Source organism: Pleurodeles waltl, chromosome 2_1 (assembly GCF_031143425.1).
Source record: "Pleurodeles waltl isolate 20211129_DDA chromosome 2_1, aPleWal1.hap1.20221129, whole genome shotgun sequence".
Taxonomy (NCBI): domain Eukaryota; kingdom Metazoa; phylum Chordata; class Amphibia; order Caudata; family Salamandridae; genus Pleurodeles; species Pleurodeles waltl.
In genome coordinates this window covers 580,027,783-580,043,956 of record NC_090438.1, presented here as the reverse complement: position 1 = coordinate 580,043,956, position 16,174 = coordinate 580,027,783, and the positions used below count along the sequence as shown (strand labels likewise).

The 16,174-nt window shown below is 43.1% G+C and overlaps 1 protein-coding gene across 2 annotated transcripts in view; it reads left to right on the top strand.

Annotated features, from left to right (window-relative positions):
- KBTBD2 (kelch repeat and BTB domain containing 2) overlaps positions 1-14,724 on the top strand; it is a 168,741-nt gene extending 154,017 nt beyond the window's left edge. For both annotated transcript variants that reach the window (XM_069215419.1, XM_069215412.1), the window contains one exon: positions 11,990-14,724. In XM_069215419.1, coding sequence (XP_069071520.1) covers positions 11,990-13,525 — 1,536 coding nt within the window. In that variant the 3' untranslated portion in view covers positions 13,526-14,724. The remainder of the gene's footprint in view (positions 1-11,989) is intronic.
- The last annotated feature ends 1,450 nt before the right edge of the window (positions 14,725-16,174 follow it).

The window sequence follows — 16,174 nt, the reverse complement described above, 5'->3', positions numbered from 1 at the left end:
CTGCCCAAGGACTTACAAAATAGGGCAAAACAAGTGGTTGAAGAGGGACAGACCATCTCCAACAACCAGATACGCTCCTCCATGGACGCTGCAGATACAGCTGCACGGACAATTAATACATCTGTAACGATCAGAAGGCATGCATGGCTCCGAACGTCTGGATTTAATCCAGAGATTCAACAAGCAGTTCTCAATATGCCTTTTAATGAAAAAGAACTGTTCGGTCCAGAAGTGGACACAGCGATTGAGAAACTCAAAAAAGATACAGACACTGCCAAAGCCATGGGCGCACTCTACTCCCCGCAGAGCAGAGGGAATTACAGCACATTCCGTAAAACGCCCTTTCGAGGGGGGTTTCGGGGTCAAAGCACACAAGCCAGCACCTCACAAGCCACACCGTCCAGTTACCAGGGACAGTATAGAGGAGGTTTTCGGGGACAATATAGAGGAGGGCAATTCCCTAGAAATAGAGGGAGATTTCAAAGCCCCAAAACCCCTACTACTAAACAGTGACTCACATGTCACTCACCCCCTCCACACAACACCAGTGGGGGGAAGAATAGGTCATTATTACAAAGCATGGGAGAAAATCACTACAGACACTTGGGTTCTAGCAATTATCCAACATGGTTATTGCATAGAATTTCTACAATTCCCTCCAAACATACCACCAAAAGCACAAAATCTAACAACACACCATTCCAATCTCCTGGAGATAGAAGTGCAGGCACTATTGCAAAAGAATGCAATCGAATTAGTGCCAAACACACAAATAAACACAGGAGTTTACTCACTGTACTTTCTGATACCAAAGAAGGACAAAACACTGAGACCAATCCTAGACCTCAGAGTAGTGAACACTTTCATCAAATCAGACCACTTCCACATGGTCACACTACAAGAAGTATTGCCATTGCTAAAACTACACGACTACATGGCAACTTTAGACCTCAAGGATGCTTATTTCCATATACCAATACACCCATCGCACAGGAAATACCTAAGGTTTGTATTCAAAGGAATACATTACCAATTCAAGGTACTGCCTTTCGGATTAACAACCGCACCAAGAGTCTTTACCAAATGTCTAGCGGTAGTCGCTGCACACATAAGAAGGCAGCAAATACATGTGTTCCCATATTTGGACGACTGGCTAATCAAGGCCCATTCGTTCATACAGTGCTCAAATCACACAAATCAGATCATACAAACCCTCTTCAAACTCGGGTTCACCGTCAACTTTACAAAATCCAACATTCTGCCGCGCAAGGTACAACAATACCTAGGAGCCATAATAGACACATCAAAGGGAGTAGCCACTCCAAGTCCACAAAGAATTCTAAATTTCAACACCATCATACAACGCATGTATCCAACACAAAAGATACAAGCAAAGATGGTATTACAACTCCTAGGCATGATGTCTTCATGCATAGCCATTGTCCCAAACGCAAGACTGCACATGAGGCCCTTACAACAATGCCTAGCATCACAGTGGTCTCAAGCACAGGGTCACCTTCTAGATCTGGTGTTAATAGACCGCCAAACTTACCTCTCGCTTCTGTGGTGGAACAACATAAATTTAAACAAGGGGCGGCCTTTCCAAGACCCAGTGCCACAATACGTAATAACAACAGATGCTTCCATGACAGGGTGGGGAGCACACCTCGATCAACACAGCATACAAGGACAATGGAACGTACATCAAACAAAACTGCATATCAATCACCTAGAACTTCTAGCAGTTTTTCAAGCACTAAAAGCCTTCCAACCAATAATAGTTCACAAATACATTCTCGTCAAAACAGACAACATGACAACAATGTATTATCTAAACAAGCAGGGGGGGACGCACTCCACGCAGTTAAGCCTGCTAGCACAAAAAATTTGGCATTGGGCAATTCACAACCAAATTCGCCTAATAGCACAGTTTATACCAGGGATCCAAAATCAACTCGCAGACAATCTCTCTCGAGATCATCAACAGGTCCACGAATGGGAAATTCACCCCCAAATTCTGAACACTTATTTCAAACTCTGGGGAACACCTCAGATAGACTTGTTTGCGACAAGGGAGAACGCAAAATGCCAAAACTTCGCATCCAGATACCCACACAAACAATCCCAAGGCAATGCCCTATGGATGAACTGGTCAGGGATATTTGCTTACGCTTTTCCTCCTCTCCCTCTCCTTCCTTACCTGGTAAACAAACTCAGTCAAAGCAAACTCAAACTCATATTGATAGCACCAACTTGGGCAAGGCAACCCTGGTACACAACGCTGCTAGACCTATCAGTGGTACCCTGCATCAAATTGCCCAACAGGCCAGATCTGTTGACACAGCACAACCAAAAGATCAGACACCCAGATCCAGCATCGCTGAATCTAGCAATCTGGCTCCTGAAATCCTAGAATTCGGGCACTTACAACTTACCCAAGAATGTATGGAAGTCATAAAACAGGCCAGAAGGCCATCCACCAGGCACTGTTATGCAAGTAAATGGAAGAGGTTTGTTTGCTACTGCCATATTAATCAAATACAACCATTACACACAACTCCAGAACATGTAGTGGGTTACTTGCTTCACTTACAAAAATCTAACCTAGCTTTCTCTTCCATTAAAATACACCTTGCAGCAATTTCTGCATACCTGCAGACTACCTATTCAACTTCCCTATATAAGATACCAGTCATTAAAGCATTCATGGAGGGCCTTAGGAGAATTATACCACCAAGAACACTACCTGTCCCTTCATGGAACCTAAATGTTGTCCTAACTAGACTTATGGGTCCACCTTTTGAACCCATGCACTCCTGCGACATACAGTTCCTAACCTGGAAGGTGGCATTTCTCATCGCCATTACTTCCCTAAGAAGAGTAAGCGAGATTCAGGCGTTTACAATACAGGAACCTTTTATACAACTACACAAAAATAAAGTCGTCTTAAGGACCAATCCTAAATTTTTGCCAAAGGTTATTTCACCGTTCCATCTAAATCAAACAGTGGAACTTCCAGTGTTCTTTCCACAGCCAGATACCGTAGCTGAAAGGGCGCTACATACATTAGATGTCAAAAGAGCATTGATGTATTACATTGACAGAACAAAAAACATCAGAAAGGCTAAACAACTCTTTATTGCATTTCAAAAACCTCATGCAGGAAACCCAATTTCAAAACAAGGTATAGCCAGATGGATAGTTAAATGCATCCAAATCTGCTACCTTAAAGCTAAACGACAGCTGCCCATTACACCAAGGGCACACTCAACCAGAAAGAAAGGTGCTACCATGGCCTTTCTAGGAAACATCCCAATGCAAGAAATATGTAAGGCAGCCACATGGTCTACGCCTCACACATTCACCAAGCACTACTGTGTAGACGTGTTATCCGCACAACAAGCCACAGTAGGTCAAGCTGTATTAAGAACATTATTTCAGACTACTTCCACTCCTACAGGCTGATCCACCGCTTTTGGGGAAATAACTGCTTACTAGTCTATGCAGAACATGCGTATCTACAGCGACAGATGCCATCGAACTGAAAATGTCACTTACCCAGTGTACATCTGTTCGTGGCATCAGTCGCAGTAGATTCGCATGTGCCCACCCGCCTCCCCGGGAGCCTGTAGCAGTTTGGAAGTTACCTTCAATTATTTATATATGTATCATCTCAACCTTAAATAGGTGCATACTTAGTCACTCCATTGCATGGGCACTATTACTACAATTCAACTCCTACCTCACCCTCTGCGGGGAAAAACAATCGAAGATGGAGTCGACGCCCATGCGCAATGGAGACAAAAGGAGGAGTCACTCGGTCCCGTGACTCGAAAGACTTCTTCGAAGAAAAACAACTTGTAACACTCCGGCCCAACACCAGATGGCGAGCTATTGCAGAACATGCGAATCTACTGCGACTGATGCCACGAACAGATGTACACTGGGTAAGTGACATTTTCATTCTATATACCTGTTTCTATTCAGTTGGGTCAGTCATAAACTCAACCCTGATAAGCTTATTCCTTAAGAACAAATCAAATGCACAACATCAGTTTAAGACCTATTCTTTCCCTTAGCTAAAAGCCAACACGTCCGTACTCTCTAACCAAAAATTATTTGAGAATTTACTTACGTTTGTGCCAAGCATCACGGCTCCAAATAGGCACATTGGCACAAATCGTGGGGATTCTGAGAGCCCTCCGAACTTTCAACTCTGTTTCAAAGACTCCATTGATCGCCTCCGTTCATATCATGACCCTCTCTCTTTAGAGTAAAACTCCTTTTTTGGCGGCCATAATCGCAACAGATGCATCAATGATAGGTTGGGGAGCCCATCTCAACAACCGTACCATACAAGGGGAACAGGACTTAATTCAACAAACTTTTCACATAAACCATTTGGATTTAATAAGAGTGTTCCTAGACAGACAACATGACCACAATCTATTGTCTGCAAAAACAGGGAGGGACACACTAATCTCAATTGTCCCTTTTGGCACAGACAATCTGGAAATGGGCAATTCACAATCCTATTCAACTACTAGCAGAGTATATTCCAGGGATACACAACCAGCTAGCGGACCTCTTAAGCAGGACGCAGCAACAAGTACTCTAATGGGAGATTCACCCACAAGTAATTCAACAATACTTCCAAATGTGGGGAACCCCAGATATAGACCTCTTTGCCACAAGCAAAAACGCAAAATGCCCAAACTTCGCATCAAGGTACCCACACCCTCAATCCAAAGGCAATGCTCTATCTATCAATTGGTCAGGGATATTTGCTTATGCTTTTCCGCCTCTCCCACTAATTCCATTTATGGTCAACAAGATCCGTCACATGTTCCCCACTATGATACTCATGGCTCCCACGTGAGCACGTCAGCACTGGTACACAACACTATTGGATCTATGTGTAGCACCACATCACAAGCTTCCAATGCCATGCATTGCAGTGCTCAGCTCGTAACTTTCAGCCCTCTGTTTTTAAGTTTTTGTTTCTGGTGAACATGGGTAGTCTTATTGCATTTGGAGAATCTTTGGCAATTAATTTGGTGTTCAGGCGTAGCTTTGTGTCCTAGTAGGTGAGATGCAACCTTTAGTAGTGCTCCAATTAAAGGGTAGGATTTTTTCTCCTGACTAAACTCCTTAATGGAAGGTTGGGCACTCCCCCATTCTCTTCTAGCCTAAAAATCAGTTAGAAAAAGCTTCATAGTACTTGTTTTGCCATTGTACAGGTGTCTCTCCAAATAGAATTGCTTGTAACTTTGTCCTGCCCCCACCTCTTTCATATCCTTTTCATATTCAGGAATTTAGGGAGTAATTCGCCACATGATGTACAGAGGTCAGACTCTGTATGAAAAGTGTCCTTGTTGCTTTGTAAAGACTGTGTCCCTTGTACTATTTCACGTTCTTTGACAATTATGCAAGCTTACCAGAGTTACTCCCTATATTTTTATTTCTTCCTGGCATCAGAAGCTGTCTGTTGGCAGAAAGACATTGGGCAACCTTTATGCATAGAACCCGCCTATTGCTTACAATTGGCTGGATTTACTGTCTGCTTGTGTGGGCTTTCCTTCGACTTATTCCATTTGTCCCTCTCCTGGAAGGTAGACACATTAATTGTGTCCTTCCACTGCTAGTTTTCGAGCGCTAGTTTTGTTCTGTGGCTTAACTACTCCATAAGAGTACATGTGTTTTCCAGCTATCTCCCTCATAAACTTCTGTGTCCCAGGTGCAGTCAGTGTTCTGTCATCCGAGTGTTTCTTCCCTTCCATCTCCATGTTGAGCTTGCCATCATGTACTCCCCGCTTTCCCACATCCCTTTCTGCCCCAGCATTAATCTCTCACTGGTATGCTTCTCTCCTGCCAGCTCTGTTGGGCTCTACCTGTTACTTCTCTCCCTGTGCATACCCTCTGTGTTGCTTCACCCATCCATGTCCTCCGTGTTGTTTCCACAACCTGTGCCCTCACTGTTTCCCCTTCCGAATCCTTTGATTCTTCCCTTCACAGCACCTTCCATGTTGCTGCCCACAAGTGCTAAGAAAACCAAATAAAAACCTTTCGTGTTTTTTTTGTTTTGTTTTTTGTTTTTCTTTCAATTAATCAAGTCAGTAAATAAAAAGTCTGTGAAATCTGTGGAGCAACCACAGGGCGTTCCTCCAACGTTTTTAAGTAGCCCAACAAGATTTGAATGTGCAGATCCTCTGGTTGGCTCTCTCAGCCCCCTGTCACCACCAGAGGGGTAGAAGCACTGAGCCCATCAGCCAGTACTTGGTTTGTCGTCACCTTGATATTGAAATGCTGCCACACCAGTATATTACAGTGAACCAAAGAACCAGATGCAAGATCTGTGCTGAATTTTGCTACTTTCCCATACTAATACTAAGTCTGTCGAGCTGCCTTGCTGCTGATGTATTAGAGTAAGCTTTAAGTACTTAGCTCCCTGTTGAATGAATGGACTGCCCATGTTAGGAGTAATGTGATTACTTACATGGCTTACCTATAGCCCAGCAGACCTAAAGAACCTGTGTGAGGTCCAACAGATAGTTTCACACCTCAAGGTTGGAATCCAGAACCATACTGCCAGAGGTCATGCCAGTTTAACCTTAACAGTAATGTGGCCAGTGGCTACTGCTGTCATCAGGATTCACTCTGGGAGCCCTGGTTCTCATGCGTGCTTACTACAGTAAAATGTTAACTGGTGATCTGTCGATACAGAGATGTAGACTGGTGAACAGTAGGCACTTTTAATACTGGTGTGAGCTGCCCACTGTTTTCTGTTGTCTACAATCTTATGTAAAGAGACCAGTTAGGACTTTGACTGGTCCCTTGAAAAAATAAAGTGGACTATGTACCTATCTTATGTCAGTGAATGGACACCCTCCCCATCAGCAAACTGACCCAGCACTCCTGCCTACTTTGCCCCTCACACTTGTGACCAGGGATTCCCCTAGGGTGGCTAGCGTGGCTGTCCATGCAGTTAAGTTGTCCTCAGCCGCCGCCCATTCTGCCATGTCCCTAAGCTATTCTTTGTAACTGGGGTTGGGGGGAGGGTTGGGATGTGGGGGGGGGGGGGGTCATTTTGCAGGCAGGGGTCCCAGCAAAATAAACCTTCTACTGAGTCTTATTCACTGGGATGGGAATCAGTCCTAATAATACAATATGGATAGGGGCTGCAGATCCCATCCAGTGGCTCTACTGAGGTTCGTCATTGAGATGCAGTGCCAGAGAACATGCAGGCGTTCTGCCACGGGTCCCCCACACCGGGTGCATCGATCCATCTGAGTGTTGTTAGACAGCATAGAGGGTTTTGGGTGCAAGATATGTCTGGCGCATGCAGTTATACTGGATCAGTTTAAATTGTGCGTTAGAGCTAACCGGCTGCACTCCTATGTACTTTTTCCCCACTCCCATTTCGCATGTGCTCTGTGTGCTCATTGTGAGGTCTTCCCTCAGTGCACAATATATGTGATAGCAGTCCACGCCCTTCCACCAATACCAGTGTCTGTGAGGGACGGGGCACCTCTGGAAAGCTGGGCCGTACCTCCTGTGCCATTGCAGATATTTTGGCTTCACTCTGAGCACGAAAGACTCGATGGCATCCTCACGCTTCATGAAGTTTTTTTCCTGAGGTACAAGTCCACTAGTAATTTGCAGCTTCCGTCCTTCCATTTTTGCACTGACTTTGTGTCCACTGTCTTAGCGAATAGCTTTAGGGACCATAACAGCATGTCCTGGGCATGTGGAGCTTGCCTTATCAATCTCATCACTCTGTCCCATACACGGCACACCTGTCTGTCTGCAGGAAGGGTCTGTCTGCAGGTACCCCCGCACCACCCATGAGCAGATCTGGGAGTGCCTCCTCCATCATGGGAGCAGCTCCAAAGCCTCTTCTCTCATTTGTCTGCCGGGTCCAACCAGTGGACCTCATGTTGCAGGTGGGCTGCCATGTAGTATAGTTCAGAACTCAAGGCCACCCTGTCCCCAAGTCTGTTTAAGCATGGACAGCCTCGATCGCTTCCTCTTGTTTGCCTACACCAGTTCTACAATCAAGCAGTCTATCTCAGAAATGTATCGCCGAGGGATCTATTACAGAGTGCCCTGTAGGGTATACAAACACCGGGGAAGCGTGATCATATTCACTATTGTGGTCCTGCCCGTCAGAGACCATAAGAGGTTCCTCCAGAATCGAACTGCAGCTCGCAAGCCCTCCAGTACTCTGCCTGTGTTTAGGTCCAGAAATGTCTGCTGTATGTGGGCTATCCTAATTACCAGATATCTCACCCCCTTTGATACCCATTGGAATCCCACCTTTGGAAGTGTTTCAGCTGATGTGTTTTATGTTTCAGGGTTACCAAGTAAGTTGGGTACTATTGTCTGTATCCATGGTAATCACCTCAAAAAAACAAAAAGTTTTTTAAAAAAATACCTGAATGCGTCCACAGAGTTGCACCCGAGCCCAGCCCCATTTGATAACATTGGTCATGGTGCCAGTGTTGAAGAAAAGTTTGTTAGAGTTTGAAAGAGCTTTTAAAAGGGGAGATTGTATCTCTGCCCTTGAAAACACTGTTGCTATCCGGTTAACCGTTCAATTTCGTGCTTATTTAAGTCCTTTTCTTTTTCTTAAGGAATGACTGACTTTGTTACTCAGATGAGCCTTGCATTCCTTATAGGAGGAATTTGGCGTTACCGCATCAATATTGTTACCCTGTAGCATCAGAAATAAAGCATGCCTCACATGGGATTCTGGTTGACATTAAGATGCCGTTAAAATGACAGCTAAGGTAGGGGAGTGGTTTGATGAGTATTGAGCTGAAGCCCATTTAGATCACAAATGGGCTGAAACTGCATGGTGCTATGACTAATCAACTGCTAGCTGCCATTTTAGACCCTAAACCCAGGACTAATGTGAGTTCTGAGCCCAATGTACAGAACCTGAAAATGTTGTCCCCCAGTAATGGTTCTCACAGAAAAGAGTTCAACTGTGACCTACACCATAACTCCTTCATTGGGGATCCATAGCTTTAGTGGATCAGCCCAGCTAAAGGTGATGAATTGAAAGAAGGGGCTGGTCCTCCTTGAAGTCTAGGCTAGAGAGGATGCTAGCATTAGAGAATTGGAGCTTCAAGTCAGTGTCTTGCTTGGAGAAAGAGTAGCAATCTCTTAGGAGATGTGGGAGAAGGCTAGAGAGGACAAGAACAGGGCACTAAAGAGACGTTAAAGAGGGTGGAAGCAGCTAAGAATGCTTCTGCAGCCCTGGCTGCAGTTGGTGGTCTGCTCCTTCCCTGTTTTGCCCCCTCAAGGAGATTTGTAACCTCCAACACCATGGGTGTAGATTTGGTAGCATAACTGGAAACGTTGGAGTTGGCGTGTGCATCTTAGAAGTTTGGCTGTGCTGAAAATACAGTGGATCTACTGTATTTTCACCCAAGTAGAAACTATGCTTTGTTGGATTTGAGTGACAAAGTATGTGAAAAATGCACCTATGAAGGACGCTATGATCCAGTGATTTGGTAAACACTTGATCAAGAGAAGAAATAGTGAGTCTCCTTTTGATACCTGAATACCTGTGAGATAAGGAAACTGTAATTGGTGTGCTGTAGGGATGAAGTCAAAGTACTTTGAATCCTTGACCATCCCCTCGGTGAAGAGTGCTCTGTGAATTTCAGTTCTCGGATGCACTGAAGGGGAGAGATTTCATGCAATTAGCAACATCTTCTCAGTGAACTGAAAATAGGATTGGATAGAAGGGAGCAAGTGCATCATTGTTTCAAGCTCAAGGGATAAGAGCGGTTCCCAGCAGCATGAAACACATGAAGGAAACAGCAGTGGGCCATGGTACTGAGATGGTGAATGGCCAAAATTACGTGAAACCACTGGGTTATGATTTGCTGTTCTACAAGTTCACAGTGCACCATGTGCAACAATTGAGGTCCTTTGGATCAATTAGGAGGGTATCACTATGGGTCCACTTTAGGTGAGCAATGCTATTGATAGTTGCTGTATTTTAAGTGAGAATGCAATTTTATTAATTTTCCAAAGTATTTTTTAATTCAAAGATAGGCATGTACGGCAAAACTGGATGTTTAAGTTTTAACAAACCATCCTGCCCAAGTCCTTTGCTTAGAGATTTTGATAATGGATGAGACTAGGACTAGGACCTGAAAGGCCAAGGTTAGATGTTGGCCGAGTTTGGTGGCTATTGCTGATAACTATGCTTGTAGCAGCATATACTACTAATGCAACAATGTGTGTTAGCTAAATGGCACTAAGATCACGCTGCACAGAAAGGTGCTTTTTGAATCCTTTACATTTTGATGATCAAGACGTTTGAACACCATTCTAAACGTCCAAGGTGGAATCATGTTGCTTTAACTTGTTACATATTGTCACAGCTAATATCCAGAACTCGATTAGTATTCATTTACGTAAAGTCACTGAAACTGATGCAGTGTATGAGCTATTTTACAATGGCTACAGTAAAGTGGCTGATAGTAAGGAATAAGGACTCTAGGGGGTAGACCTGTGTTTGCAGTTCTACCTATTTGAGATTAGCATGCATTATTCCACTGTGTAGTGGTTGGTTTAGAAAAATCAGTATCATTACACATTTTTTAGTTTTTATTTGCTTAGTCCAGTGGTTCTGGAACCAGCAAGTTGGCAGGAAGGGAAGATGAGGACTCTGAAGGAGCTGGGAGTTTTATTTATAACACCAATAATTTCACATTTTAAGCAACTGGGGAACTTGTTCTTTTGCCTCCACAGAGGAAAGCTGTAAACGATTGGTAGAGGAGTTCTCGCTTTCTGGATTGGCTGCTGGAATGACTGAGTAATTTGCCTACTTGTTTGGTCTGACACTAGCCAAAACTTTTTGATTTTACTAAAATTATAATATGCGCGCTTTTTGGGGATTTCAGCCAGCCCTATTTACCCACAAGTCTGTTTTATCAGTCACTTTTTCTTCCACCCACTGCAGCATGCAGTATATGGGGCATTGGTTAGCCCACTTCAGCCATTGACTGCCTTCATTGTGAGTGAAGGGATTTGAAGGTATTCAGATCTTTCACAAGGAGCACAATCACACACAAAATAGTTTCTTCTAGTGCCATTGGCCACCATGGCATCGTATGATTTTTATGACCAAAAACTAGATTTGATTTTAGCAAATGTTTTTTTTTTTTTTATAGTGGTGTTGGCCCAGCAGCTCCCCAACACATAATTACAAAAAACCATTACAAAACAAAACCAGCATTGAGAAAGCCAGAAAACGAGTAGCCAACACCAGACTTTTGAATTTACCAACACTTGTTCTTCCTGCTTCGTCTTTCATACTAACATAAGTACATTTTAATGTAAAATTTAATCTGTGCCTCTGGAATCTATACTTGTGTAAAATTCACGAGTTGGATATAAATGTGTGCTGGGCATGTACATAGCTTGGATCTGTCTACAAAGCAGCATATCACTGTATTAGGATTAGGATTAGGATTGGGGTAGAGGAAGACAGAGAAAGGCAAGGAACGGGAAGCAGTCATGTCTAAGGGCAGCCCCAGCTGGCGTCTACTTTCTTGGGTGCTTATGATAATGCAGTGTTGCTCGAAGAGATGAAAAGCCAGGAGCAAAGGAGGTTGTGGATCAAGGGCAGGAGGCAGTTTCAGAACATAGGCGCAAAGCGGAAGCAGGTTTTCTGTCTTGTATTCTCCTTCTAGCATTTTTTTTTTTTTATCTCGAGCTTGATGAGGTTTCATTCAATTTGAGTCATACTGCTCTAGCTCTGAGTGAAATTAGTCATGATCAATATATATTTTGTTTCTAATTTCATTTTAAAAAGATTTTGATTACTAAAATTCCTTCCGGACAAAACTACAAATGTACGTGTGTGTGTGTGTATATATATATATATATATTTTTTTTTATTTTTTTAATTGCTGCCATAACTATTTTTAAATGTCTTGTATTTAATATGTTTTATTTTAAATTATAGGTGGATGATGTGCTGCATCGCTGTAGAGAATATTTAATCAAGAAAATAAATGCCGAAAACTGTGTGCGATTGTTGAGTTTCGCTGACCTGTTCAGCTGTGAAGAGTTGAAACAGAGTGCAAAAAGGATGGTGGAGCACAAATTTACTGCTGTTTGCCGCCAGGAAGCTTTCATGCAGCTGTCCAGTGATCTACTGATAGACCTTGTAAGTAGTGACAATTTAAATGTGGAGAAAGAAGAGACTGTTCGTGAGGCGGCAATGTCCTGGCTGGAGTACAACACAGTTTCTCGTTCGCAGTATTTGTCCACCGTTCTTAGCCACATCAGGATCGATGCCCTCTCAGAAGTGATTCAGCGTGAGTGGTTCCAGGGCCTGCCACCCAATGATAAATCTGTGGTAGTTCAAGGCTTGTACAAGTCAATGCCCAGGTTCTTCAAGCCAAGACTTGGGATGACAAAAGAAGAAATGATAATATTCATCGAAGCTGCTGCTGAAAACTCTGGTGGTTATTACTCGTCAGTCTGTTACAGCCCCCAAGCGGAAAAAGTTTACAAGCTTTGCAATCCTCCTGCTGATTTGCACAAAGTTGGTACTCTTGTAACTCCTGACAATGACATCTACATAGCAGGTGGCCAAGTCCCTCTAAAAAACGCAAAAAGCAATCACAGCAAAGCAAGCAAACTGCAGGCCGCATTTAGAACGGTGAATTGTTTTTACTGGTTTGATGCACAGCAAAATTCTTGGATTCCAAAGACCCCAATGAAGTTCGTTCGCCTAAAGCCTTCCTTAGTCTGCTGCGAAGGGTATATCTATGCAATTGGAGGAGATAGTGTAGGTGGTGAGCTGAATAGAAGAACTGTTGAAAGGTATGACACAGAGAAGGATGAGTGGACTATGGTAAGCCCATTGCCCTGTGCATGGCAGTGGAATGCTGCAGTAGTTGTACATGACTGTATTTACGTTATGGCTCACAATTTAACATACTGTTATTTTCCGAGGTCAAGTACATGGGTGGAAATGGCCACGCGGCAAACTAGTAGATGCTTTGCATCAGCTGCAGATTTTGGTGATAACATTTTTTACGTTGGAGGTTTGCATATTGGCAACAATTCTGGTATAAGGGTTCCAACCAGCACTGTTGATGGGTCTTCTGTAACTGTGGAAGTGTACGATGTGAATAAGAACGAATGGAGGATGGCTGCCAATATCCCTGCAAAGCGATACTCTGACCCTTGTGTCCGGGCTGTGGTTATCTCCAATTCCTTATGTGTCTTCATCCGAGAAACCCACATGAACGAAAGAGCCAAATACGCCATCTACCAGTATGATTTGGAAGTTGATCAGTGGTTTTTGCGGCAGCAAATATCTGAGCGCGTGTTTTGGGATTTAGGCAAAGACTTTCGCTGCACCGTAGGGAAGCTCTACCCATCTTGCCTTGAAGTTTCTCCATGGAAACCTCCAACGTATCTCTTCTCACCGGATGGGAGCGATGAATTTGAGCTGGACGGAGAGATGGTAACTCTGCCACCTGTATAGTTTCTGGGATTCAAAGACTTGACGCACAGAAGCTTTTCTTGCATAAAGCGTTCATGAACTAAGACATTTTGTTTATGAAAGAATTGGGCTGGAAACCATCAGACTTCTTGTTAATACGTTGTTATTTTTATGCCCTATTAACATATTTGTAGCCGTTAATGTTCTGTGCAAATTAGTGAATTTTTACGGGGACATAGGCTTCCATAATCGAAAATATTTTATCAAATAATTGACAGAAACCTTTGTGTATATTATGCCAGCTTACGCATTTGAATTGTGTGTAATGCATTGATCCTTGCCCTTTGAAGGGTTTCCGTTAAGGAAGAGTTTACTTCAAGGCAGTTATTTCTAGGGTGGTATGTAAAACAAAATGCTCTGCAGATTCTTCCATTTATTTTTGAACTTCTTAATATTAAGTGCTGGACTGGTTATCGAAATCTCTCAAGGTTGAATTCCGGTGCACTTATCACTGATGCGTTGGTAAATAAATTTCCTGAAAGAAAAACCTGATTAATAACCAAATCCCATTTGATCTGCCAGCTATAGCAAGGGTGGATCTCTGTTTTATGGTAACATGCAGGGCAAATCATGGCTGCAGGTTCAGTCGCTGTTATTAGGTGCATGTACTCTGTTTTCACTAACCTATCTGTACCTGTCCTTTTAGAACACAGGTCTTCCAAGCAGCTGGTAATTTACCAGATGTGGACTTAAGTTGCTGGGCTTGCAATAGAATTGCCAGTCCCTCATAGTGCGGGTCTATGTGGAGCGTGTTAATCAAACGCCTCCACACTGTATTACAGTTACATGGGCTCATGCATATTACTTCCTGCTGCTGATGTATTTTCCATCGTAAAACAAAGTTTTAGTTTGGAATAACAAGGTCGTTTTGTTAATTTAATAACATGCATTACTGTAGTGTGATTGTGTTTAGATATTCTGTAGCTATCATTTTTTATTTGACCTTTTTGGGGGGATGGGAGAAGAATGAACTGTTCAGGAATATTCTGTACTCTGCAGGCGAGCAGATGCCTAGTGCTGCTCTGGCATTAATCCCAGGAACCACTAGCAGTAGTGAGGCGCCACCTCCAATCTTACATGAGCACAGGTGCTTCATGACAAACCCTACTAGCATGTTCAGCTGCATCCTGTTCTGGCACTGTATTTTGAATGACATTAATTTATTAAAAAAAGAAACTGAACATTGTTGTGGTGTTTACTTGGTGGTGCAGTTGTGCATGTTAAGTGAGCCATGTATCATTTTTTTCGGGAGCCTGTCTGGCTTGTTAGTGCGAATGAAGTGCTTGCAAACTGCTCCCACCGATTTCCCATTTTTAATAACGGCTTGTAGCCAAGACTGTAAGATAATTCGTCCTTCGATGCTTTTCTATTTTGTATATGTAGCACACGAGACTGGGAGAATAGTGTGCATCAGTTTTTTTCTCATTTAGGGGAGTGAGGCTTTTTCCCTCAGTTGCTGCAAGATTTTGCTGAACAGCGTTTTCAGTCTGACACAGTATATAATGAAAATGCATAGAAATAATGCATATTTACAATAATCACAGCAGCTGCTTTTGTAAACATGTTGCATCACTGCCTTATTAGGGCACACCAAATTTAATTAGAATTTAAGATTTGTCCTTCCCCGAACTAGTGCTGGTTAGCTGTGCGATTTTGCAGCAAAATAATTTCTTGGGGAAGACTAGGCGTGGCAGAGAAAATTCATATATTGCCCTTTGGTACACAAATAGGGACATGATGGTAAAAAAGGTTCAGTCTCGTCAATAACTAATAGAATATTTTAGGTAGGGCAGTACGGTTTGGCTCTGTCCGTAACATATTGGGCATGGTAGAGCTTGTGGACATGTGGTGTATCTCGCACCTGCCTGAGTGTATGTAACACACTCAAGCGGTCTAGTTATTTATTATTAAATCTGTCTACTGAAAGAGTTGGCAGATATCAGTGCTGTGCCATTACAGGTGTAACACCAACTTGAGGATACTCTTTAGGCGCACTTTCCTATTCCTACAACGGTCTCCCTCCCCTCTTCCCTTCTCCTTTTTTCCCCGCCTGTCTCCCCCTCTTTCCGTTCTCTCATTTTAACTGCCTCCTTGTTTTCACGCCCAAGAATTGGAAACTGGAGCTGCCTGTCTAACAGTCTTGCTGCTTTTTTTTTTTAACACACTACGAAGGAAGGAGCTCTCGTGAATGAGATGGATGGTGCCTGTGAGAAACTGAGTTGGTGGTTAAGAAGATTGTGTGCCCTTCTCCAGTAACAGCCACAATCCTTGTAAGGATGAACCGCAAACAGTCACTAAATTAACCTGTGCTTAACCCTTTGGGTAGCTTGGCACAAAAGCATTCAGGCTTAACTTTGAGGTAGTGTGTAAAGTATTGAAGCAGTACACATACAGCAATAAAGTGAAAACCCCACACAAGAAAAAACCCATACCAACTTAGAAAAAAGAGTACAATTTAATAAGTCATTTGACACGAAAACGACAAAGATGCAGCCATTAGAACTGGGGATACGCAGTTTCAAAGATTTAAGGTAAGTATAGCACCTAAAAGCACAAAGCGCCACTCATGGTTATCTGGTTGTGCAAGACTGGGTAAGCGATACAAGTTCAGGCTGACTGCAGTGGGGCACA